General features: G+C 47.7%; 2 protein-coding genes across 5 annotated transcripts in view; one reads left to right on the forward strand and one right to left on the reverse strand.

The window, feature by feature from the left end:
- Window positions 1-10,334, forward strand: part of LOC133136200 (brefeldin A-inhibited guanine nucleotide-exchange protein 1-like) — a 37,439-nt gene extending 27,105 nt beyond the window's left edge. The window contains exons 21-39 of the mRNA XM_061253488.1: window positions 212-370; window positions 1,350-1,494; window positions 1,600-1,690; window positions 1,953-1,993; window positions 2,750-2,919; window positions 3,139-3,290; window positions 4,134-4,306; window positions 4,711-4,871; window positions 4,981-5,111; window positions 5,363-5,492; window positions 5,632-5,767; window positions 6,077-6,215; window positions 6,480-6,552; window positions 6,879-7,017; window positions 7,342-7,481; window positions 7,799-7,967; window positions 8,345-8,483; window positions 8,975-9,092; window positions 9,550-10,334. Coding sequence (XP_061109472.1) covers window positions 212-370; window positions 1,350-1,494; window positions 1,600-1,690; window positions 1,953-1,993; window positions 2,750-2,919; window positions 3,139-3,290; window positions 4,134-4,306; window positions 4,711-4,871; window positions 4,981-5,111; window positions 5,363-5,492; window positions 5,632-5,767; window positions 6,077-6,215; window positions 6,480-6,552; window positions 6,879-7,017; window positions 7,342-7,481; window positions 7,799-7,967; window positions 8,345-8,483; window positions 8,975-9,092; window positions 9,550-9,714 — 2,571 coding nt within the window. The 3' untranslated portion in view covers window positions 9,715-10,334. The remainder of the gene's footprint in view (window positions 1-211; window positions 371-1,349; window positions 1,495-1,599; window positions 1,691-1,952; window positions 1,994-2,749; window positions 2,920-3,138; window positions 3,291-4,133; window positions 4,307-4,710; window positions 4,872-4,980; window positions 5,112-5,362; window positions 5,493-5,631; window positions 5,768-6,076; window positions 6,216-6,479; window positions 6,553-6,878; window positions 7,018-7,341; window positions 7,482-7,798; window positions 7,968-8,344; window positions 8,484-8,974; window positions 9,093-9,549) is intronic.
- Window positions 10,335-10,849: 515 nt separating this feature from the next.
- cspp1b (centrosome and spindle pole associated protein 1b) lies at window positions 10,850-25,184 on the reverse strand. Of its 4 annotated transcripts, none has more exons than XM_061253490.1 (29): window positions 25,038-25,184; window positions 23,700-23,811; window positions 23,028-23,118; window positions 22,593-22,693; window positions 22,033-22,379; window positions 21,754-21,846; window positions 21,416-21,514; window positions 20,794-20,885; window positions 20,293-20,389; window positions 19,893-19,950; window positions 19,477-19,748; window positions 18,863-18,981; window positions 18,340-18,433; window positions 17,879-17,999; window positions 17,399-17,546; window positions 17,158-17,301; window positions 16,911-17,023; window positions 16,418-16,567; window positions 16,192-16,335; window positions 15,990-16,100; window positions 15,359-15,425; window positions 14,594-14,723; window positions 14,266-14,405; window positions 13,862-14,017; window positions 13,548-13,591; window positions 13,312-13,375; window positions 12,898-13,028; window positions 12,424-12,544; window positions 10,850-12,102 (listed from the first exon to the last, which is right to left on the reverse strand). In XM_061253490.1, the coding sequence occupies exons 2-29, from the start codon at window positions 23,796-23,798 to the stop codon at window positions 11,903-11,905; spliced, it is 3,546 nt and encodes a 1,181-aa protein (XP_061109474.1). In that variant the 5' UTR covers window positions 23,799-23,811; window positions 25,038-25,184; the 3' UTR covers window positions 10,850-11,902. The 4 variants fall into 4 exon arrangements, with proteins under 4 accessions (XP_061109474.1, XP_061109475.1, XP_061109473.1 ...); XM_061253491.1 differs by having other exon boundaries at window positions 13,904-14,017; window positions 23,028-23,121; XM_061253489.1 differs by having other exon boundaries at window positions 23,028-23,121.
- Between the last annotated feature and the right edge of the window lie 63 nt (window positions 25,185-25,247).

A 25,247-nucleotide genomic window follows, 5' to 3' on the forward strand; every position in this document is an offset into this window, starting at 1 on the left:
AGACAGCGTGTGGGCGCCAGATTGAAAGGAGAAGGTCACAGGGATGTGATGAAACACTGACGTGCTGCTGGTTGAAATCATTCTGTTCCCTGGGCGACACAAGAACCAATTAGGTTAAAAAGAAATGTGTATGATCCTTAATGGGGATGTTGAATAGAATAGAACAGCCGCGTGTTGCCTCCTGTGCCTGACGGGGCGCTGTTCTGTGCAGTTGGAGCGGGATGCATACGTGCAGGCGCTGGCCCGTTTCACCCTGCTGACGGCCAGCTCGGGCATCGGCGAGATGAAGCAGAAGAACATCCACACCATCAAGACCCTCATCACGGTGGCCCACACCGACGGGAACTACCTGGGCAACTCCTGGCATGAGGTACCGCCAATCAGTCACCCACCAACCCGCACCTCAGGTCTACACGTCTCGTTTAAAATGCACCCTAGAGAGTTTCTGTGAAGAAAGATTACGCAGGGAGAGTGCTTCATCAGATAGATTAAACATCTTCAGATGGCTGTTTACTCGCTGCGTGCTTTGGTAAATAAATCCAAATAAAACATTGTCCCCAGGGGTTTTTTGACAAATGTACTTCAGCTTATTTGTATGTATATTTCTCTCGTCAATGTGCTGATTATTTTCAAGCTCAGATGAACTGCACTTGATAGTGCTTCCATGGGTAATTGTAATGTGGTGCACTGACTTACTGAGCCACTTACTTGCCTCTACCAATCAAATGTACCTTCTTTTTCTGCCCTAAATGCCTGTTTTGCTATTTATAGAGTGAATACTTTTCATTTGTTGAGGAACTCATGCACTTGTAAATTGCTTTGGATTAAAAGCGTCTGCTAAATGACTAAAATGTAAATGTGATAAGTGGTGAGATTGGCTCTTCCTTCAGAGAGAGTTGGAAAACGTGGACTGGACTCTCCTCCTGTATTGGGACTGGGATTGGTGTGTATGAGTCCGCTGTGGGGCGGCACGGATGGTACAGTGGGTAGCACTGCCGCCTCACAGCAAGGAGGTCCTGGGTTCGAATCCCGGTCGGGTGGGGCCTCTCTGTGCGGAGTTTGCATGTTCTCCCTGTGTCTGTGTGGGTTTCCTCCGGGTACTCCAGTTTCCTCCCACAGTCCAAAGACATGCAGGTTAGGCTGATTGGAGAGTCTAAATTGCCCATAGGTATGAGAGTGTGAGTGAATGGTGTGTGTGCCCTGTGATGGACTGTCCAGGGTGTATTCCTGCCTTTCGCCCAATGAATGCTGGGATGGGCTCCAGCCCCCCTGCGACCCTGTTCAGGATAAGCGGGTTAGGATAATGAATGAATGAATGAATGAGTGCACGCGCTGTGCCCTCCTTGCAGATCCTGAAGTGCATCAGCCAGCTGGAGCTGGCGCAGCTGATCGGCACGGGCGTGAAGGCCCGCTACATCTCGGGCACGGTGCGGGGGAAGGACGGGTTCCTCACCAACAGTCGGGAGCAGAGCTCCGATGAGTACCTGGGTCTGGGTGAGTCCTGCTGCGGGCCTGTGAGCTCGCTCTGGAAGCAGCGGGTGGGTGGTTGTGTGTGAGTGTTGAGCCTTTGTGTGTTTTTTCGCCTGGTTTGTCTGGCAGTCGGCGGGAACGTCGACCGGAAGCAGATCGCAACCATTCAGGAGTCCATCGGAGAGACCAGCTCGCAGAGTGTCGTGGTCGCTGTGGACAGGTGAGCTTCAGTTCACTTTTGCAGGAAACATATGAATATGACACGTATTTCAATGAAAATGTAAATCTCTAATTATATTGTCTGCTTCTTATGTTCTGAAATTGTTCACATTTAGTTATTGAGATGTTTGCTACTGAATTGCACTTATCCCTGGTTATGTGTATGCACTTTGCACTTTGTTGTACATCGCTCTGGATAAGAGCATCTGCCAAATGCCATTAATGTAATGTAATGTAATTATACATTTTTTTGCTGTCCATAGGATATTTACAGGGTCCATCAGACTGGATGGCAATGCAGTTGGTGAGTATCTGATGAATATTTGATTTACGCAATCATGATTTAGCATCATGCAGTAAATCATATGTAATACATTACCCATGTACACTAAAACAAATTAATTTAGTTCTCATATTTCATGGAGACCCTGTTGGGGCACAAAGGCTTGCCCACAGAGTCTGGCTGAGTGGAAACTGTGGAGAGTTCCAGTTTATTAGCATCTCAGCATGCTACCCAATATCCACTGTGCAGTACCAGGCAACACCAGTCAACATTGACCTTTTGAGCTTATTGCAAATGCACACTTAATAATGTCAGCCAGCAGTGTCTGGGCAAACTGGACAGTGCCTCCCATGTCCCAAAGACCAGTTCTCATTTTTCATGTTTGAGAAATGCAGCACATTTTTTATAAAAAAAAAAAAAAAAATGTGGATGAATGCTTCTGCACAATGAATGGCTCTCAGTATAGCCTTTGTTTCGTTGCACTGAATTCCAAACCTTCGCCCTCATGACACACCTAAGGAACGGTTGGTTGGCTGATTATAAAAGTAAAGAACGATTCTGCCAGCCTGTGACCCCCTGGCAGTAGGGCCTTGCACACCCTGGTATTGTGTACGTGGGACAGCAGAGAGGAGAGGCAGCATGGTGGGGGGCGATGCTTTTTCGGTAAGGGGGTAGAGGTTGCTCTGGTGGGGGGCGATGCTTCTTCAGTAAGGGGGTTAAGGGTGGCCGTGGTTGGGAGTGATGCTTCTTCAGTAAGGGTTGCGTTTGTTCCCACAGTTGATTTTGTGCGCTGGCTGTGTGCCGTGTCGATGGACGAGCTGGCCTCTCCCACACACCCGCGCATGTTCAGCCTGCAGAAGATCGTGGAGATCTCCTACTACAACATGGGCCGCATCCGGCTGCAGTGGTCCCGCATCTGGGAGGTCATCGGAGATCATTTCAACAAGGTCTGCTGTTTGCACATTTTTACAAAATGACTGTCCTACTTATGAGCTACTACTAACACTAATGAGCTACAATCATTATCATAAATGATTATAAATTATGTTGTTTATAGTAAATTATAATGAATAGATTATGAACATTATTAAACCCAAATTGTTGTGATTGCGGTACCTTCATAACTCTTGACCGTTAAAGTTTTATTGTGTCTGTCTGTCTCTCAGGCGGGTTGTAACCCCAATGAGGACGTGGCCATATTCGCGGTGGACTCCCTGAGGCAGCTGTCCATGAAGTTTCTGGAGAAGGGCGAGCTGGCCAACTTCCGGTTCCAGAAGGACTTCCTGCGGCCCTTTGAGCACATCATGAAGAAGAACAGGTACAGGGGGCTCAGCTTACTCATTAACTCATTACCTCTGCTCTGCACCTGCCCTCTGTGTGTCATTAACCCTGGGCAGGTGACTCAGAGAAGTGATTCATCAGCCGGGTGGTTTGGCTAATAGCGTGTAAAGCCCTGAGACTAAAGACTCCCAGCGTGCACTTCATTTAGCTGAGTGAGAGGCGTAGGTCAGGGAGTGACGTAGTGGCAGCGACCGCTTCACTTTCACACCACTGATTTATCCATTTCGTTTTGCATCACCGACACCCTCATTTGAGGTGGGGTCCTACATATTATCTGCTTATGCATTCACATTGTTATACCCAAGCAGGTTGGGGTTGGGAGCTTGCCTTCAGGGTGCAACATCAGGGCCTCAGGATTCAAACAACACAGGATTTAAACCTGTGACTCTCATGGGGCCAAGTTGCCAAATGTCTGCCCAGTTACACTCAAAAACCATCTCGGCAACCTGCTATGTCAGGGGTGCACAACAGGGGCCAATGCGTTATAAGATCATGTGACTACTGCTCTTAATTATTCAATTAGCTCAATCATGTATTCATCTGCCATTTCTATAAGCAGCCTACAAGTGTATCCTAAGGATTTCATTGTGCTGAAGTGCAGGTGAACCAGTGTAGTTTTAGGGCAAAAAAAAAAAAAACTAAAACTACAGTTAATGGATAGAGCAAAAACCAGCATGCCCTCCCGGACCGCGGTTGTGCACTCCTTCGCTATGTAGTCTGTATCGTTCTGGAGCATGAGGCCCGCGCTCGTCCGTCCCCTGGACTGTACGGTTATTGAGGGTGGAGTCCTGTATGTGTGCCTGTGCTTTTCTTGGACCAGGTCGCCCACGATCCGTGACATGGTGGTGCGGTGCATTGCCCAGATGGTGAACTCCCAGGCGGGGAACATCCGCTCCGGGTGGAAGAACATCTTCTCTGTCTTCCACCTGGCTGCCTCCGACCAAGACGAGGGCATCGTGGAGCTGGCCTTCCAGACCACCGGCCACATCGTCAGTGAGTGCCACCTCTCCTCTGCCTCTCTGAGGGGGAAAAGCAGCTATTATCGCTTATGCAAACACTCCTCCTAAAAATGGCATTCTGTCGTCTTTAATGGTTTGCTCACGTGACTAGTAGACTATGTAGACTACATGAAATGACTCAGTGCTGGAGATGCCTTGTCTGACTCTGACAGAGTCTGAAATGTTATTAAAGTAACATGCACAGCAAGAGACTTTTTTCATTTATTTTTCCATTACATTTTATCTCAATGCATGTTTCCACAAAACAATAAGAGACACTGGCATGACAGTGTTATGGAGATGTAATTGTTTTGCTAAAAATAGATAAGACTGCAGAAATGTAATGGGTGAAAGTGTATGAAAAAGTACTGAATTTTGTGCTGTTATTCTGACTCCTAGCCAACGTGTTCGAAAGGCACTTCCCTGCCTCCATCGACTCCTTTCAGGACGCAGTGAAGTGCCTGTCAGAATTTGCCTGCAACGCCTCCTTCCCCGACACCAGCATGGAGTCCATCCGTCTCATCCGCCACTGCGCTAAATACGTGTCCGAGCGACCGCAGGTGAAGGAGGAGCACCTGAGTAGATGCTACACAAGACATGCATTAAATAGGACCAGGGTGATATTTACTGGTTCTAAACCGAAACGTCCCTTTGTGTTCCCCTGAGCAGGCTTTCAAAGACTACACCAGTGACGACATGAACGTAGCCCCAGAGGACCGGGTGTGGGTACGAGGCTGGTTCCCCATCCTGTTTGAGCTCTCCTGCATCATTAACAGGTGTAAACTGGATGTGAGGACCAGGTGAGAGAGGGGCTCCCAGCTGTCAAAATAAAAGCCCCAACATGGCTTTCTTCACTGTTTGACATACAGTTAGACAAAATACTATGTTGGCTCAGTATTTTTATGTTTGCGGGGCTATTACTTTGTGTTTATGAGGGCAGAGAACATTTTTTGATTAAAATTGGTTAAGAAAGGAAAAGAACAATATAAAAAGAAAGAAAGCCTGGGAATGAACCAGGTTTCACAGGGTTAACTGATATGGGTCATGGCAGGGGTCTCACAGTGATGTTCGAGATCATGAAGACCTACGGACACATGTACCAGCAGCACTGGTGGCAGGACCTTTTCAGGATCATCTTCAGGATCTTCGACAACATGAAGCTCCCAGAGCAACAGACCGAGGTGAGCGGGTCTCTATTTACGCACACGCACACACAAACGCACGCACACACAAACGCACACACACACACACACACACACACACACACACACACACTGTTCAGTTGCAGTAGAGCAGTAATGTTTTTCCCCACATTTACAGAAAGCAGAGTGGATGACCACCACCTGCAACCACGCGCTGTTTGCCATCTGTGATGTGTTCACCCAGCACTTTGAGTCACTGAACCACGTTCTCCTGGACGACATCCTCTCCCAGCTCTTCTGGTGCGTTCAGCAAGGTGAGTGGGGAGTGACCCTTTAATTTGCACATTATTACTTTACACTTATAGCCCATTAACACAGCTGGGTGCTTCACAATTGCAATTCATCGATGGGGGCAGAATAGAGTGAGCAAATCAAACCTTTTAGTACTTCATTAGCAGCGCCACATAGCATTGTTCTCTTTCTCTCTCTCTTTCATTCTCTATTACTGTTACACTCTATCTTTCACACATTCAAATTCAAGATACGTTACTGGCACTAAATCCGGTCCAGTAATTATTCCCATTAAATAATGACAGTCTGCTCTGTCTCTCCCCTTGTCTCAGACAACGAGCAGCTGGCCAGGTCAGGCACAAACTGTCTGGAGAACGTGGTCATTCTCAATGGGGAGAAGTTCAGTCCGGATACCTGGGACAAAATCTGCAACTGCATGCTGGACATCTTCAAAACCACCATTCCACACCCGTGAGAGAATTTATCATTCGATTCATTTCAACACTTCTACTTCCTCTGTGAATTACTGTTAGTTAAGTCTATATTTAACTTGCTATGTCTCAAGACCTTTCCCATCGAACCTTAGATGCTTTATTAGACCTCCAGCATGTCCGATCAGTCCTGTCTGCCAGACTGATTGGACACACTTTCCTGCCTGTGTAGCAGGCAGAGGCTGATGAGGTTGGAATTGAGGAAATACATTCCAGCTGGTTAATGCACTGTTTTTCTCTTCAGGCTTTTGACTTGGAGACCAGCATTGTCAGACGGGGACACTACACCCCGGGCGGACCTGGCAGACAGACAGCTGGTACACACAGGGTTCCTGTGCTTTCTATAGTTACTTATACTGTTCGGGAGTAATGGCTGGACCAACTACGTCTTCTCAGTCACTGATGTTTATGAACCAATCGACAATCGGTCAAAATCATGAGTTGCTGATGCCAGCTCCGCCCATCTTGGAGTTCATGAAGCCTCACCCTGATCACCTGCATTTGTTTCTAAAAAGAAAATGTAACTGGTCCTATCTGTGTTATGAAAACAGGCAGACATGACTTGTTAACAGATAGTCCCTATACTGTATGAATTGAAATAGAATTTGATTAGCTGTGACACAAGCTACTTTCTGTATCTCAGGACTCCATTTCCCAGAAGTCCGTGGACATTCAGGCATGTATTGAGGACCCGCAGTCTCCCAGTAGCCCCGAGAAGCTGTCCGTAGAGAGCCCGGTGCAGAGCACAGGCTCGGGCACGTACGAGGACAGCCAACGAGCTAGTGAGTCCCAGGACTACAATACAACTTTTTTAACAATTTGTGTAGTATGGCTCAGACCTGTTTTATATTGGTCCACCTCTGCTGCAGTGCTGGATGCACCAGTGTCCATTTTAAAGTTGTATGATGTTAAATGAATGTACTGGAATATTTATGACGTGGTTTAGCACATGTGCATTAAGCAAAATGGCTGTGATGTGGGATTTTGTGTGCGGTACAGAGGCTCGCTAGTTTAGGTTATGGTAGTTTAGGTTTAGGTGGTTATCAGTGAACCTGTGAGGTGCGGTTATCTGGCCACGCTCTAAAGCCCTGGTGTGGTTGGTACAGAGGCCCAGGAGCAGCGGCTATTCTCTGCGCTGCTCATCAAGTGTGTGGTGCAGCTGGAGCTCCTCCAGAGCATCGACAACATCGTCTTCTTCCCCACCACCAGCCGCAAGGAGGACGCCGAGAACCTGGCAGCTGCCCAGGTAATGTCCGCCTGTCTGTGTGAGCGAGCCCACGGCTTCAGAACATACTACTTGTGCTTAGAAATGCTAATCAGTCTTTTAAGTGAGCCTCTTTCCACAATAGAGGTACCAGATGGATTATTTTTTCAGTGGATTTACATTGCATTATAAGAAGAGTGAGGGTGAATAAGATTCTCATTCTTCCAGTGTTTTTGTAAAATTTGAATACTGTCCCCATTTACCTCTTCAGATGTACATTTTTAGAGAAATAAGCTACCATGAGCTCAAAGTTATGTGTATGCGTGTGTGCGTTCGTGCATTTGCTTGGGGCTCTCCAGAGAGATGCTCTGGACCCGGAGGTCAGCGTGGAGCTCCAGGACCAGGGGATGTATTGCCACCTGTCCTCAGAGCAGCTGTTTAAGCTGCTGGACTGCCTGCTGGAGTCACACCACTTCGCCAAGGCCTTCAACTCCAACCATGAGCAGAGGACCGTGCTCTGGAGGGCAGGTGGGTCTCTGCCCCGGCCTGTCCATCTGTGCACAGACCAGTTCACCTATTCACTCCATCCACATACAGATCTATTCTATTAGCCATTCCATCCACATACAGATCAGGCTTTATGTGAGGGTGCCTCTCTTTGGCTGTGTGTTGAAAGCTGTAGATTAGCGTTAGCCTTCCTCATTGGCCTTATGTGTTAAAGGCTGTAGATTAGCATTTGCGTACCTATTTGGCTGTGTTTGTTAAAAGCTGTAGATTAGCATTAGCGTACCTCTTTGGCTGTGTGTGTTAAATAAAGGCTGTAGATTAGCATTAGCATACCTCTTTGGATATATGTGCTAAAGGCTGTAGGTAAGTGTAACACTGTGGCTCTCTCTGTGTTTCAGGCTTTAAAGGGAAGTCCAAGCCCAACCTCCTGAAGCAGGAGACGGGGAGCCTGGCCTGCTGCCTCCGCATCCTGTTCCGCATGTATGCTGATGAAGAGCGTCGCCCTGCCTGGGATGAGGTCCAAACCCGACTGCTGAAGTAAGACCCGCCAACTCCCTGCATGCTAACCTGACGGTCAGCTCCTTCCATGGCAACTGTGGAAGTGCTGGGTGGTAACCAGTTTCCAGTGCTGATTTAGTTTATGAATATTGTGTGGGGAAGGGCAGAACATCCACTGTCAGTTTATTGTTGCTGTCTGCAGGATTCTTACGCATAGTATTTTTTATTTGTGAGCGCCTATATCCTAGTGCAGGGATCATCACACCCCTCGAGGTCTGAGGACTGCTGGTTTTCCACCCTCCCTTTACCTTGGACTCAGGGGTGAAGACAGTCTGGCCAATCGGTAGAACTACTTATTCAGTTAATTACCTGGGAGAAAAGAAAACCAGGGCCAGATTTGATGATGGTTGGCCTAGTGGCTAGGGTGCTTGACTGGCACTTGGAGTCAAGGTTGGTGGTTGAAGCTCTGGTTATGAGCCTGATGAGGGAGGTATGATTATTCAAACCCCTCTCTCCCCCTCCCCTGTCAGTGTGTGCTGTGAAGCCCTGCACTACTTCCTGGTCCTGACCTCTGAGAGCCACAGAGAGGCCTGGACCAACCTCCTCCTCCTCTTCCTCACCAAGGTTATGAAGATCAGTGATGACAGGGTAAGTTTGCCTCATCAGAAAATAACCTTAATCTGAGGAAAACGGGTTCCACAAAATGAGACGTATTGCACTGGAATGTTTGTGTTGAGCCATTCATACAGAAATCACAGGTTTTCTGCTGAAGGCCAGGCAGAAGAAGGTTTTGTCCTGAATTTGCAGTTTTGAGCAGAACGCCCACAAATCCCTGGCTTGTTTTTGTGCTGGAGAGCACACATCCATCCTTTGTTCCACTGTAACCGTCTCTTCATGCCACCTAGTGGTACACCTGGGATTTTCTATTACCCATCAGCTAGTGACTGATGTTTAGCTGAAGCTCAGTGAAACCAGTAGGACCAAACAGGTGCCAGGCTAGTGTAATCAACTATTTAACTATTATTTTTATACATTATTTTACCCAAAACTTGAAAAGGTGTTCCAACGAAATGTGGTGACTGTCAATCTGTCTGTCCCTGTGTAGTTCAAGGCCCATGCCTGCCGTTACTACCCGCTCTTGTGTGAGATCATGCAGTTTGACCTCATTCCGGAGCTACGAGCCATCCTGCGGAAATTCTTCCTGCGCGTTGGAGCCCTGTTCAACGTCTCTCAGCCAGCCAATCAGGCGAGAGGGGCAGGGAGCCAGTGAGGGCAAACCAATCAGGAAGGGAGGAGAGGAACAGAGCCAGTGATGGAATCTTTCTTTTTTGGTTGCAATAATTTAATTTTATACTTTTTCTTAATTTCAAAGAATTTGCTGCACTCTTATTTACTGATTGCACTGGGAATTTTCACTTTAAACTAAGTTACTCTGTCAGGTTGTGTGACGGAGGGCTGCTATTGGCTGATATGATACAGGTGGATAGTATAAGTTATTCTGTTTTTTGTGTACAGAAGCTTTTATTTAAAAACTGGAATTGAATATTATTTCCCACTAATCTGAATTGCACCTCATCGGGCATAGATCCAGCTCTGAGGTTTGATGTAGCTTTCACTGTAAGTGTACAAAATTGCAAATGTAATTATGTATGTATAAACTAAATGGGCGCGTGGTCTTTGGGGGAATGTACTGAAAATATGAGTGAATGTTTGTGTTTTTGAAAGAGAAATGTGATCTGAGGCACTCTGACTTGTGTTGATGCAGAACACCGACGGGTCTAATGTATATGGTACATTAATGTAAAGTTTTATATGTACAACTGTACAAATACAAGCTATCATCATGTGACATTCTAATGGAGTTGAAGGTCAATAAAGTTTTTGAACTAATTTTTGCAGTCCAAACCAGACTTTGTGTAAAGCAGAGGGCTTTGTGAGGTTTAATCTTCTTTAGCACTTTTTAATTCTCAATTCATTTGGTAGCCACACGATACTGAAGTAAGCCCATGAGGTTTCAATCAACAAAATAGATTCTGACAAATGTTGACCCCCTGGTTTACACCAACAAACATCCCCAGATGAGTGTAGACTTGTGAATATACTGTAGAGCAACAGCCTGTTCTGCATACCGAATAAGCACTGTGATCCAAGGACAGGAAATATGAGCGATTATGCTCATATTTCAGCTGTAATGATTATCCTCTGGGCTTAAACTATCGAATGAATGGCATGGTTAGTTACCATCACAATCTTGAATCATTTCTGCATTTGATGTCTTTTACGAGTAATATATTTTCAAATAACATTTACATGTAGCTATAATTGAAATCCAGAAGCAGTTTATTGTACAAGTCCACTGCACCTGCTCAGAGTAGCACCAGCTAGCTGAAAGCGACACCAGTTCATTTCTTTAAAAAATAGAATTTATTAAATACCATTTCCAAAGCAAAAACCACAACAAAAAAAAAGTCACATCAAGGTAAAATATCTACACTGCATATCAAAATATTACATCTTCAGGTGATGACGTTAAGAAAACGGGAACACTGCCTGCTGCATACACCCTCCTGTGCTACTTTCCAAAGGAAAAACACTTCACACATAGGTTTAGGAGTGCTTTACGCTACTGTGAGCTCAACAAGCAAAGCTGAACAAACATTAAAACAGCATTCAGCTCAGGGTGGATGGGCTGGCCTACCCCCGTGGTTACAGGCAGGGTAATACTTTCACACCAAGTATGGCTTTGCTTTGCTTTTATTTTCTGTAATTTCCACAGCTTTTAAAATGGTCTGGATGGCCCATCCCATTCACTGTCTACCACACCAGCCCATCCACATGATGTAACGATCATTAATCCAGCACAGCCTGAAGACAGGGCCTGAAAGCGCTGGACTACATTTTCCATCACCCTGTATGTTAAACCCTGACTTAATTCGCAGCTCAACCCTATTCTTTGGCAGGGGTCCCAAACATTTTTAATTGTCCAACCTTCCATTTGTCAAGTTTTTCCCCTTGAATTTGCTCTCCATTTATTTTTTGATTGCTGGATCGCATAAAATACTCTTCAGAAAACAACCAAGGCCCATTCTTATATTTTTAAGTTTTTAACAATAAATCAGAGGTAGAATATATTAATACATTTGGATACACGTGTTAAATAGTTGGATGGTGTAACAAAGTTGAAAAGATGGATTTGCTGAAAGCATACGTTGTAGTAGACCAGGACCCAGGACACACACCTCACACACAGATACAGGATCAAGTCCAGGCACTGTCTGCCTCTCCTTACCAACTGATCCAGGATCAGTCATCTCAGCCTTAAATCCAGCTGCACCCACAGGGCTAAACAAGCTGAGGCTGCATCCGAGGTCAGCGCTTTCACGGGGATAATATCCTGATTGGACGGACAAAGTGCGGAGTGTGAGCTCATTGGCCAAGGGCCAGGGGACAGACGGGGTTCAGCCGTGATAGGTAGAGGGCCCGTCCCATCCGTGCACCAGAGACTCCCTACTGGATGGCCTGTCGGACTGGGCGGGGTCGGCCCTGAGGTGCTTCAGGGCCTCGGAGGTGTCGGGCCTTGTCCAGGTCTCCGTGCCGCTGATTTCCGTGGAGATCTGTCTGTGGGGGGTCGGCTGAGAGCCAGGGAGGTGCTCTTCAGCTGCAGGTAGCAGGGACAGCCAGTCACCTACATCACCATGGCAACTGTACAGCACACACACTTCAAGCTAATTAACATGTACGTGTATGCCATTCTATTATCAAGCATGTCATCGCATGTAACATTACACATTACCCACCATTACAGTAAATATATTCTCTCATCATGCAATGCATTCACAGGGTGCAAATATATAGGACCAGGAACTGTGTGCAATTCAAAACATTCAAATGAGCAATGACGTTGTGTAAGCCAACAGAATACTTTTCAATGGTAGTCCCATACTAGACTTGTATTTTAGGTACGTAGCCGCCCACCCACCAGTTCTCCAGTCACCACAGCTGGGATCCTCAGTCTCCTCCCCTCTACGACCCTGATGACCTTTGACCTGCTTGGGTTGGAGACCCACTAGAGGTCGCTCCCCTCTCTCACTCCCCCTGTCCTGCACAGGGAACACGGAAGTTCTACTGAGGTCTGGCTCACAGTTTTACATTCAAGAACACCTCCATTTTCATCTATTGGACACTAATAACTACTGTACACATTTACATTGTGTGTGTGTGTGTTTGTTGTAATTTCATACAAATTACAACAAAACAAATGTTTGCAATCCATTTCAGATAATTGATGCTTCAATGCATTATAGTATCTGTCAATTTTGTATTATACTGCAATAAATTCTCGGAAATGTAGTAGTGAAAATGTGGACAGCTTTTCGTGGGACCAGCTGTGACAGCTGTGTTAGCCCCGAGCTCCTGCAGGAAACAGGACTCACGATGCTAATGTAACACTGACCAGGGGAGGAGAAACTCTGTCTCTCACACTGTGAGCCTCCATCCTCTTCATCCTCCTCCTCTCTCGGGCAGAGAGCTGGCGGGAGCGGAGTTCTGGCTCCGGGGACACGGGGAACGCCTCTCCGTTCGGATCTGAAACGGCGAGACAGACGCATCACTGAAACAGCCACTGATTCGGCCACATGATCTAACTTGTGTGGATGGATGTTCAACCCACTGGCTGAACATAATAGTCACAGACAGTAAAGCAGAACTGAGAGCGATGGTTTTGAATGGGAAGCAACGGACCAGGCTGTTAGCATTACTAGCTTGCGCTATAGGTAAGTTACTGACCTGGGTGTTAGCATTACTAGCTTGCGCTATAGGTAAGTTACTGACCAGGGTGTTAACATCATTAGCTTGTGCTTTAGCTTACCGATAAAAGCACTTTCTGACTCCAGCAGGGATCCTCTGAGAGACCCGTCCTCTGAGCACTTCCTCTGAAATGAGACGGACAGGGTGATGTCACAACGTCACAACAGACACGATGCATTCTGGATCCATGTGTAAAATTCTACGCTGTCCTTTGTGATAAATGCAATTCACCACCCCCAACCCCTTCTTTATGAGGTATGCAGGGTTCACCCATCTCAGCAGGACATGTTCACTCACCGTGTGACGCGAGTGGTGCAGCCGAGGTGAAAGGTCAAAATAATCTGAGCGGAGGGAGACGGGGAAAGCATTACAGCAGGTCCATTAAGCACACTCAGTGAGACACACCAATCAGAGCACATCCATCACTGCACAAGCCATCATGGCTGATGTGTCTAAATGGGCTGGACAGCTTGTTCCCTTCATTACATGTTCTTATGTAAACCTCTCTTACTTCTGTTTGGAATATGATGTACTGTCCTGAAAACAAGCAGTGTTTTTATTTACTGGGTCTGCACTCTAATCACATTAGCGCGTTTAAGTCCTCTCTGAACCTGTCGAGCGCTCCAGGGGTGGAAGAGGGAGGGGATTCTGACCGCTAGCTCCGCCCCTCCTCAGGCTGCCAGCCCGCCTCTGCTGCATGGCCCCTCCCCCCTCACCAGGGGGTTCTGGGTACAAAGTCTGCCCGCCGTCCTCTGTAGCGTCCCTGTCTGCGTCACACAAGCGCACAGATACACATTCAGATATACAATTCTAAATACAGGAGACTGGTAGTTGGTAGCCATTTTGTGTAGCCAGTGCATTTTGCTCAGTTTGATTGGTGAGGGGGTATGGTCAGTATATCTGATCCCAGTATAAGTGCTGAAAGGGGTGTAGTCAATACCCCTGCTCTGTTTTTTTGGTGAGAGTGTGCCTGCTCCTATTTGAGTGGTGATGGGGGTGTGGCCTGCACACTTGCCTCTGTATCCGAGCGGTTTGAAGTCAAAGCTGCTCTGAACACTGATTGGCTCTGAGGTTTTAGACGTGGGTCTCCGGACAGGGGCCTGAATGCGCAGTCTGGCCATGTCGAAAACATCCACCTGGGGGCGCTCCCTGCACCTGAGACACAACATGACATGGTCTCACACTGAACAGAGCTTCACACACACACACACACACACACACACACACACACACACACACACACACACACACACACACACACACACACACACACACACACACACACACACACACACACACACACACACACACACATGGGCAGTGTGTGTGGAACAGGGCCCTACCTCTCGCTGAGGGGCGTGTCCAGCCCGTCCCGCTCCGCCTGCATCTGCAGCTGCTCCCCCAGCCGTCTCTGCTCACTGCGCAGCTGTCTGCGCAGAGCCGACAGCTCGCTGATCACACCCTGCTGCTCAGCTGACACACGCACGCATACACACACACACACACAGACACACACAGACACACGCACGTACGCACGCGGACACGCACGCATACGCACAGACACACACACATACACGCACAGACACAGACACACACAAACAAACACGCACGCACAGACACGCACGCATACGCACAGACAGACACACACAAACACACACGCACAGACACACACACACACACACACGCACGCACGCATACGCGCACACACGCACACGCACGCACACAGACACGCATGCACACACAGACACAGACACGCACACACACACACACACACACACACACACACGCACAGACAGGTACACACACACCGCACACAGACACAAATGAGGTCAGTCACAGAAAAAGTGCTGTGAAAACAAATTCACACCACTTTTCAATTATCCAGGACAGATGATTGCTGTACATCGTTATTATTCAGCGTCATAGCCTCCAAATGCTCTCTAGCATTCACACAGGATAGAGCACAGTGCAATACAGAGTCAGAATATGTGCAGAATATGCTACAGACTAACAGGGTGCAGAAAGGAGGTACAGAGAAATGGCACATGCAGATAAAGGAGGCACAGAAAGAGGAGGTGCAGGCAGACGGGAGCAGTGCTAAGAGGTACCTGCAGCTCTGAGCTGGTTTCTTCTGGCCGGTACGGGTGGAGACTGTGAGCCTGACAAACAGCGCTCCTGGGAAGCGAGAACTCACATTACGGTCCCTCCGCTACAAAACAGCCCCCCTTTCTCAATTTCAAACGGGAATGAAAGATGATTGCAAATTTAGAAACCCATGAATTTCGATTGGTGGAAATCTTTGCCTGGGCAAATTTACAAATAAGAGCTCTGTGGGCACCAGACCGCAACAAAACCACCCAAATCCATCCACAGCTAGAGGATTTGGGTCAGACCATTACATTACATTACATTAATGGCATTTGGCAGACACTGTTATCCAGAGCGACATACAGTTGATTAGACAATCCTCCCCTGGAGCAATGCAGGGTTAAGGGCCTTGCTCAAGGGCCCAGCGGCTGTGCAGATCTTATTGTGGCTACAGTGGGGATCAAACCACTTTGCGGGTCCCAGTCATGTACCTTAACCACTACGCTACAGGCGGCCCGCATGAGAAGCAGTGATTCAGCTGGATAAGCCAGCTGACAGATTACCACTTGTTCTTCATATCACACTGACTGAAGATGTAACTCTAAGCATGCTGGGAGACGGTGTTCATGTGCGTCTCTCCTTGACACTCACAGACAGGGTGACAGTGGAGTGCCTGCTGTCCACGGAGGGGGGGCGGGGCGTGTACTGGGAGCTCCACCTCTTCTGCAGTGTCGGGATTGGTGGGGAGGGTACTCTGACCACCTGAACAAGGAGAACAACAGCCAATGAGATGCAACCAGTCTAAAGCCCTTTCCAATCCCGCAGTTAAAAGTAAAGGACCCAGGAAATGCACCTCCTGCAGCCGCGCCTGCCGCTCCTGCTCGTACTCCCTCCTCCGCGCCTCCCTCTCCTTCTCCTCCTGCTCCTTCTTCTTCCGCTCGGCCTCCTTCCTCCGCTCCTCCGCCAGGCGCACCAGCTCCTCGTTTTTGGCTTTTTGCTGCGGAGGAAAACGGACCTGTGATGTCAGGCAGAGGAACCAGCTCCTCCTCCCCACCCCTGGGACAGGGGTCCTCGCTCACCTCCATCTCCTTGCGCCTCCTCTTCTCCTGCTCCTCCTCGTACTCGCGCACGATCCGGGCCCTCTGCTCCGCCAGCTTCCTCTCCTCCTTCTCCTCCTCCTGCCGCAGACGCTCACGCTCCTCCGCCTCCCTGCGCCGCTTCTCCTCAATCTGGCTCCCACAATGCACCGGGGCCGCATTTAAAACCTCACGCCACTCCCACTCTCAGTGCACAGATTGACATTTTGAATATATTGGAATGCATTTAAGCAACATATGTTTCTGTAGACTAGGTTCCTGGTTCCAGCTCTACAGTGTGAAAGGGTTTTGTTTGTTAGTTTGTTATTTTTAGATTAGACTAAACAGGGGACAATCCCCCCTGGCGCAATGTGGGATTAAGGCTTGCTCAAGGGCCCAACAGTTTGGTATAATGAGCCAGCCCGGTTCTAGCCTTACAGTGGTAAAGGGGTATAACGAGCCAGCCTGGTTCCGGCTCTACAGTGTGCACACACACCTGTTGTTTGAGGTAGTCCTTGTACTTGTCTTGCTGCTGAAGCTGCTGTGGTGTTGGAGTGTCTGTAAACACGCTGCCTCGAGCAAAAGGGGAGGTCTGTCCATATGTAAAACCTGAAGCCAAAAAAGACCCAAATCAACCGACAGAACGGACCCTCTATCTGAGAGTGAACACACTTCAGAGGGTCAGAATGAAGCACCAAATCCCTTAAAGTCATCTTTGGCAGCAGTGGAGGGGGCGGGCTTACCTGAGACTCTGACAGAGGAGGGGGGCCTTTCTCCCGTTTTGGGGGAAGGCTCTTTCTGGTCACCGGACCCTGACTCCCTCTTGTCCCGGGACGGTGGGTTCAGGTAGGCCTCCTCGTTAGTTTTGTGCATTTGGTTCAGATCACCTGTTGACGTATAAACCCCGGTCACACAGGAAGTGCAGAGGAAGAACTGGAACTGTAAAAGGTCAGAGGTCACAGTGGAGGTCAGCAAGTGACATACTGATGAGGTTGCCTTGGCCGTCTCTGAGTGGGGCCCCGCCCCCGCCCCGCCCCCAGGGGTCGTAGGTCTTCAGCTCCGCCTCCAGCCGCGCCTCATAGCGCTCGCTCTCCTCCTTCTCCCTCCTCCTGCGCTCCTGCTGCTCCCGAATCTGCAGCCAGAGAGGCAAGAGCAGCCGTCAACAGCGACTCTATCCCACCACGCTCATAGGCCCAATGAACACCAGGCAACAGAGCAGATAAGCAGCTGGACAGAAATGATGATGGTGTCTCTCTGTGGGCTGGGTAAGAAGGCGGTTGACTACACTGAATTACATGCATAAATATTCAACTGTCTCTCGTCAGCCCTTCTTTAAACAAACCTGTACACATCGCCACAAGCAGCACTAAGGCAGAGAAGCCAGCCCGGTTGCTAACATAAATGCCTCCAGGTCTTAGCTCTGAATAAGAAGGAGCTGTTTGCAGGCGAGCCTCAGGGGTGTACCTGCTGCTTCAGCGCTTCCTGGTAGCTCCGCAGGCTCTCTTTGGCCTGCGTCTCATCCTTCCCTGGTGGAAACACGCCAACCCGCGGCCTTAAAGGGCCGGCGTCCCTCTGATTGGAGAACCTAAAGCAGAACACGTATTACTCAATGATTAGCCGATTATGGGTAATATTTTTAAACTGCAATGAAGGCAAATGCGGTTTATATGTCATTACTGTATAGGCTGGAGTACTGCAGAGACGGTGAACGTGTGCGTTTTGTGTGTGTAAGTAGGGATTAGGTACGAAGGTGGCTCAGCACATCAGGGCATTTTGTGAGTGCTTCTTCTTCTGGAGCGTAAGTGGAAATGGTTTGTGAGATCCACTTCAAACAGTCAGGGATTACATTATAATCATACCCCATGTGTATTAAAGGCTGGCACTGAGTCATAAATAATGTTTAATAAGCATAAAGCCAGACTTACGGTGGGTGGGGCCCCAGCCGGACGGACGGGGCCAGCGATGGCGCTCCGGACGGCAGGTTTAAGGCTGTGGGCGGAGCCACTGTCCCAGATCCGTCTGCCACATCACAGAACACCAATCAGCGTATTTTTACCAGTGCAACATCACCCATTTACACTCTCAGTCCCCACTGCAATGTCCTTTCTGAACCAGCTTAACGTTACATAGCATCTACAGTATTTAAACTGCAGTCATTATATGCACTGAAGTAATTTAGCTTATGCATGTTCTTGTTCAAAGGTACAAAGGCCTGGGATCATGAAGTGTGCCCCAGGATCAAACCTTTAACCTTCAGTTATAAGGCCAGTGTATTAAACCCCGTACTGCTGGTCAGGTGCATGGAGCAATTTCTCCATTTCTTAATTACCACTTCATAACAATTATAATAAGCACAATCATTAGGTTAGATTTCATTTCATTGGGATGAGGATGAATGAACTGAACTCTCTAACCCTGAGAACAGCAGATTTTTGGTCCTGCACTCACAATGGGCCAAGCTGGGGTCCAGCGGGTCTCGAGCTCCGTAGTAGAAATACGCCTCGTCATACGGAGTCCTGTACATATCACTCAGGGTGGACGGTGGGGGATGAGGGACACCTGGAAGTCTGAGACCGAGCAGAACAGTCTCAGCATCGGCTCTTTGAACCCCAATACAAACCACAGCCATTTTAGGAGTAACGCCTCGTCCAGCACCAGTCACTGCCTCGTTCAATTCATCTTAAGGGGACAGTTCAGCCAAAAATGAAATTAAGGTAGGTTTCTGTTTACCCAGAGTTCAGCTGAGATTTGAGTTTTAGATATTCGCTGCAGCTCACCCTGATACTACAGACCTCAACAGACCCATTCAATTCCAAATTACATTCGGAAAACACAACAGCGACATCTCTTTCCAAATATAATGTCAATGCATACATGTATAAGCCTTATTTATGAACATCCACACAGCTTCATTTTGTGCACGGAACCAAAGTACGCCAATTATGGCTGAACCTCCCCTTTAACTCTAAATAATTTAGAGGAACTTAAACTAATTATTCTATCTATAAACATACAGAACACTTTCAGGGAGTGCAGGACCCATGTAGATGTGTCAGGTGTACCTGGTGGCACTGATGTCTCCCAGGTTGCTGGACGGGCCTCTGTGGTAGTCTTCATGCACAGGAGTGACCCCGCTGGTCGCACTACCATCAAGCACCCCCAGGGCGGCACCATAGTCCAGGAGAGGGGACTGGAAGGCCACACGTGGCCGTTCAGGGGGCAGTCTCTCATCATGAGGCGCTCCCCCCAAGTCTACCCCCCCGGGGGCATCTAGGCCACGCCCGATTTGGGAGGAGTTGCGCCCCATTGGACCGAACTGCCTGATACGGTCAGGCTGCGACCAGCAAAATGCATCAATGTGAGAACAATACAATTATTACTTACATGATAATGAACATGGATAACACTAAAATATCACAACCATTATTAAGGCAATACAATTATTTCAAAAAACCTAACAGCATAAATCTTCACTCACCGGCTTTTCTGGGACAAAGGCTCCTGTGACGGCAACTTTAAGCTCCAGTTCTTTCTCCCTAAATGGAAAATAATATTAAAAAATACCACTAAATATCTCAATATGAAAGATCTCTCAACTGTTCCTAAGACCCTGCACAAGCTCTACTGCAGGAAGCAATGCTCCATGGAGACCAATAAACAATGTTAGCATTGGTTATACTACAGTTATAGTTACAGTTACAGTGTCTGCTGTTACCCTGAGAGGGAGCTAAAGAACCAGAGCTGTGAGCAGGACAGATCCTTCACACAAATGGGAAAGCGGATTTTAATGCACAAAACTATGCACCCTTGACCTCTCTCTATATGCCACAGGTGAAATATGACCAATCGAGGAGCTGTTAGCAGTGAGTGACGCCCACCTCTTCCTGTTTCTTTGCTGTTCAGCCATCTGCTCCTGCAGCTCCTGTCTGTACAGCTCTTTCCTCCTCTGCGCAACAGCGTCTGCGTCTGCAGCGCCTGCGCAGTGACACGCCAACTCTCTCTCTTTCACATACTCACACCACTGTTCATCAATAAGAAACTCATATATACGGGTAGCAATTGACATTGTACTTCCCTCTAGGGTCTTTCAGCGCACTTAGCCCTGGTTATGGGTGTGCACTTTGTTGTACGTCGCTCTGGATAAGAGCGTCTGCCAAATGCCAATAATGTAATGTAATGCAATATATAACCATTTAAACTACGTCACAATCTACAATGCACTGCCTGTTTCTGTGATGGGAAAGACAGGCCTAACACAAATTAAAAGCATGACTAAACAGACATAACTTTGCTAATGCTATTTCAAGCTAATGCTAACAAACGGCAAACCATTTCAGCCAATCAGATTGTCCTCAATGGTATGGAGGGATGGATCTCACCAATCATCAGCCCGGTAGCGAACTCCACCTCATTCTTCCTGACAGTGGACCGGGACTTCTCATTGGGCCTCCCGGGTCCCGCCTCTTGCAGCCTGAAATATATTGGCGTTTTTCCCATAATGCATCAGGGCAGAGAGGACTCTCCACAGTCGGGCTCCCTCAGGCTCCTGTGCACTGACAGCTGAAGGGCCGTTCTCCAGCCTGCTGGCTGTTTGTCAGGACCAGAGGAAAGGGATCGCCTGCTACCCCAGTGCCCACAAATGAACAGACCAGCCTGTCCAGCCAGAGAGCGCTCCTCTGGCGGAACCGCTGACTGTAGGTCGTACTCATTGAATACATTCATCTATATTATTTATATCATATTCTCATGGGAAACACCTGAGAGACTGCGAGAAATTACACAGCAAACCAATATGCAGTCCCAATTTACACCAACCCAGCCAGGGCAGCGGTCTGGACAAGCCCATGAAAATATGTTCTGGCAACAAGCCAAAGGAGAGAACTTCTTCATCACATTAATTATGCAGACTTTTCTACCAGAGCATCTTGCTAACGGAATCGAGGGTGGTGCCTCCCTCCAGAGACACTTCACAGAGGAGCCCGTGTAAGGTGAGATGGGTACCTGGGTTTTGGGGTTGTGGACAGGGTCCCCCGGCTCCCCTCCCTACGGTCATCGTCACACACCGCAGGAAGCTCTGCCCCTCTCCGCTCCCTCAAAAGCCTGGAGACCAGAGACATCAGACACCTCAGTATCTCTCAGCACCATTTACATCATGCTCACAGCGACACCTCCCAGCTGAAGTGTGAGAGTGACAAAGCATGCTGGGAACATGCACGGCCCTCCCCACTACGACACAGTAAGACATACATCCAGTGCTCCCGACAAGCATGCTCACCATGACAAGCCCATTGGTCTGACAAGTGGTAATTGGAAGAGTGATAACTGCTGGTAAGTGGTACCTGTTCTCATTTCTCAATCTCTGTAGATAACGGAACATTTCTGGGAAATCTTCAAAGTCATTGAGGCCCCTCTCCCTGAGTCTCGGCCCATCTCTGAAAAGGATTAACAGGGATTCATACAGTCAGTGAGTGCGCACTAGCAAATACAAATACAACACAAAGGCCATTGCAAACGAATAGAAAAGGAGAGATTCAAATAAAAGAATGGCTGACTGACAGGCGTGATGGGGTTTGTGAGCAGTGTGCCCCTCAGGGCCGTGTGCAGGGGTTTATTTGTACCTGTCAGCTCTGTAGCGCCGCCCTCTGCGGTCCCCGTGCCCCGCCTCCTGGCTTCCTCTGGGCGCTCTCCTGTCCAGGACGGCAAGCTCCTCCTCCTCCTCGCAGTCCGAACAGTCCCGCCCCAAGCCGAGCTCCGCCTTCGTGCCTCTGGGCCTCTCCCATTGGTCCAGCTCCCCCTCTGTCAGGCGGCTCCTCCCCTCCTGATGTCTCCGCCCCCTGGGCACCGCTGGCCCAGGCTCCGTCAGAGTGGCAGCGTCTTTCCTGGAGAGGGGCTGTTCTCTGATGGTGGGGGGTCGAGGGTTGGGCTGAATTTCGAGAGGGTCTGAGGGACCTTTGGAGGAGAGGCCCTGCAGACAGGGGGTACAGTAGTTTGGGTCTAATGTGCTGGGCCGCCCCCATTTCCAAACAAACAATTATCACAATGTTCAATGTCGCACACCGCTAGTGAAGTGGAAGTGGAACTGGCTTCTGTAAAGTCAATGGACCACAGAAAGGCCTATTCTACCTGTGCATGTCTCCTATGTGTGTGGGGCAGGGGCATTTGGACATAAGCAGCTAACCTGGGCCATGTAGCGCCTGTAGTCCAAACGCAGCTCCTGCTGCAGCCGGTGCTTCTTCCTCTCATAGTCCTCTCCCAGCTGTAAACTCAGGCTGCTCTCCTCTGGAGGACACACACACAAACACTGCTCAGATCACACCCACACATATCATTATGGGCATAAATGCCACACACACTGAAGACAGCACTGGTTATTAATTATGACATTTACAGATAAAAAACGGAAAACTAGTAGGCTGTACTGAAGGACGGGTACTGAATGAGGACAGAATTAACAAGAGAACAACAAAAAGAACCAGTAAAACAAGAAATGACAACGTTCACATTACATAGTAACTAAAAATAAGTGTTTCAGAGGCCTGCATAGTATTTCTCTGTCTTAGTGAATGTTGATCTACAATGCTAGGTGCTGAACAGAATGGAATCTGAAAATTACCTTGGCTGTTGTGAAGTCTCTGGACTGCGGACCACTTGGAGGGAGGGATGTTCTCCTTTATGGCAGAGTTGTAGGCATTGCAGGCCTTTGTCTGCTGAGATAACATGCCCAATAACCAACAAATGAGGAGAGACAGCTTTACTACATTCTATTCGTGCAAAATGACACTTAGAATTGGTAGTTTGCACCATTGATTAGAAGTGTTATTTAGCTCACAGTTTCACTAGATATTTGATTTAAATACAAACCATGCAAATGCATAGACAGTGATATGCACACATTTCCTTGTATGTTTAGAGATAGAAACTGAAATGATCTTTACATTTTTCCATCAAAGAACACATCAATTAAATGGCTGCTATTCTGCTGCACTTACTGTAATGAGTTTAAAGCAATTTCACTTACTCCTAATAATGGCAATTCAAATAAATAAAAATAGATCAACTAGAGCCCAGCTCAGCAAATGACCCAATTTACTGACACATTTGTCCGCTGCAATAGTTAAACATACTCAAGCACATTAACCACATTAACCTCCAGAAAAATATGTAATTGAGCTTCACAGTCACAGTTTGAATGAGGATGCTGGCAAAGAACTACAGCCAGTATAAAACCTCAGCACAGCAAACAGAGACAAATCAGCAGGCAAAACTGAGAACAAGCGCAACAAACCCTGATCTCCAGATAGGGTGGATCCTGAGCCAAAATGGCCCTCTCCTCAGCCACTTTAGCCTTCTGCTCGGCAAGAAAGCTCTCCAGGTCATCGTCCATCTTCCTTCAGTACCTAGAGTGTGCAAAAAAGCAAAACCTTTTAAAGTGCTTCAATAACTAGTCACAAAGCAATTATACAAAGTACTTCCCTTGAAAGCAAACACTGAAAGGTGGTTTATATAACCTGCTGCTGAAGAGTTTTAGTCCACGCTATCGCAGGGACATGGGCACTTGGTTTACCGTGCTAGAGCCCGAATCATCAATTCTCCAGTACAGTCTGGCACACATTCAGTCTGACGTTCTTTCCAACAGCAGGAAGATTTAGCTCTCCATCTCTAGGAAAGTCCAGCAAAGCTAAGCACTTCTTTAGCCTCTATCAAACCTCTCTCAGGAAATAAACGCACCTCTAAATAACATTTCCCAATCACTTAGAGAAATAGACAGGCAAAGCAAGCCTCAATACACTACAGAATGCTACATGGCTCATTGATTTAATATTTTTTGGATTCCCAAGGGCGTTATTCCGCAGAAAACTGATCCGTGCTGGTCATTACATTCGCCGCCGATATTTTACAGTGCCCCCTGCTGCATAATGCACAATGTCACAGTAACGTCACCTGTTGCAGCAGTATGATAACAATCTGATAAGGTAATTGCGTACTGTCTCTTTAATATCCGTTGTTAGGCAACGACCGCGTTCCAAGTGTAACTTTAGGCCAGTGTGTTATTCCACCAAATCTAGCAACATTTAGCTAGTCTAGCGCACCAACCCAATTTTAGCAAATATGTTTCAAAAATCAAATTTCCGCGCGGGAGCTAGCTAGGTAGTTAGCTTTCTGACGCTAGCTTATTGGCTAGAATTCCTACCACTAAAACAGCAAATATGGCAAGCTAACACAAGCTAAAGTAGCAGTTTTATTTTTGGACTATTTTCTTGATTTTTCCATTGTAATGTCAGAAAGCCTGTTATGAAACAAAACGTATTAACCCGTTCAAAAGACTTAACTAGTTATCGCAAGCTAACATTTGTTACTTAGACTAGGACAGCTAGCTAGAAATGCCAGCGAGCTCCCTCCAGGTGCAACTCTTCACGGCTTTTTCAGTTAACGCCGTTAGCTAAGCTAACTTGCTAACTAGCTATTCAGCTAATGACGTGTAAACGCCCGCTTGTCTTGCTAGACCAGCGATACAATCTACAGCTAGACAGCTGCTGGCTAACAATGTTGCCGATCTTAGTTTGCTTCCTTTACACATAGGTCAAGCAATAGCAACCATCGGTAGTGTGTAATGTGTACTTACAATGTTGAAGAGGAGCTCATAAATTCTAACTAAAATATAATCCGGGCAGCCCCCAGTCGTCCACGGAGAAATGCCCAGAAAGGGGAAAGTTGTCAACGGTAATCACCATCTGTTAGCTCCCAGCTACAGCAAGTAGCTCCAACCAACTTGATTCAAAGCAGCTGGACAATGTTCGCCAATGGCAAATAACTGCGAAAATACTTGTACGGC

The sequence above is a fragment of the Conger conger genome, chromosome 9 (assembly GCF_963514075.1).
Source record: "Conger conger chromosome 9, fConCon1.1, whole genome shotgun sequence".
Lineage (NCBI taxonomy): Eukaryota > Metazoa > Chordata > Actinopteri > Anguilliformes > Congridae > Conger > Conger conger.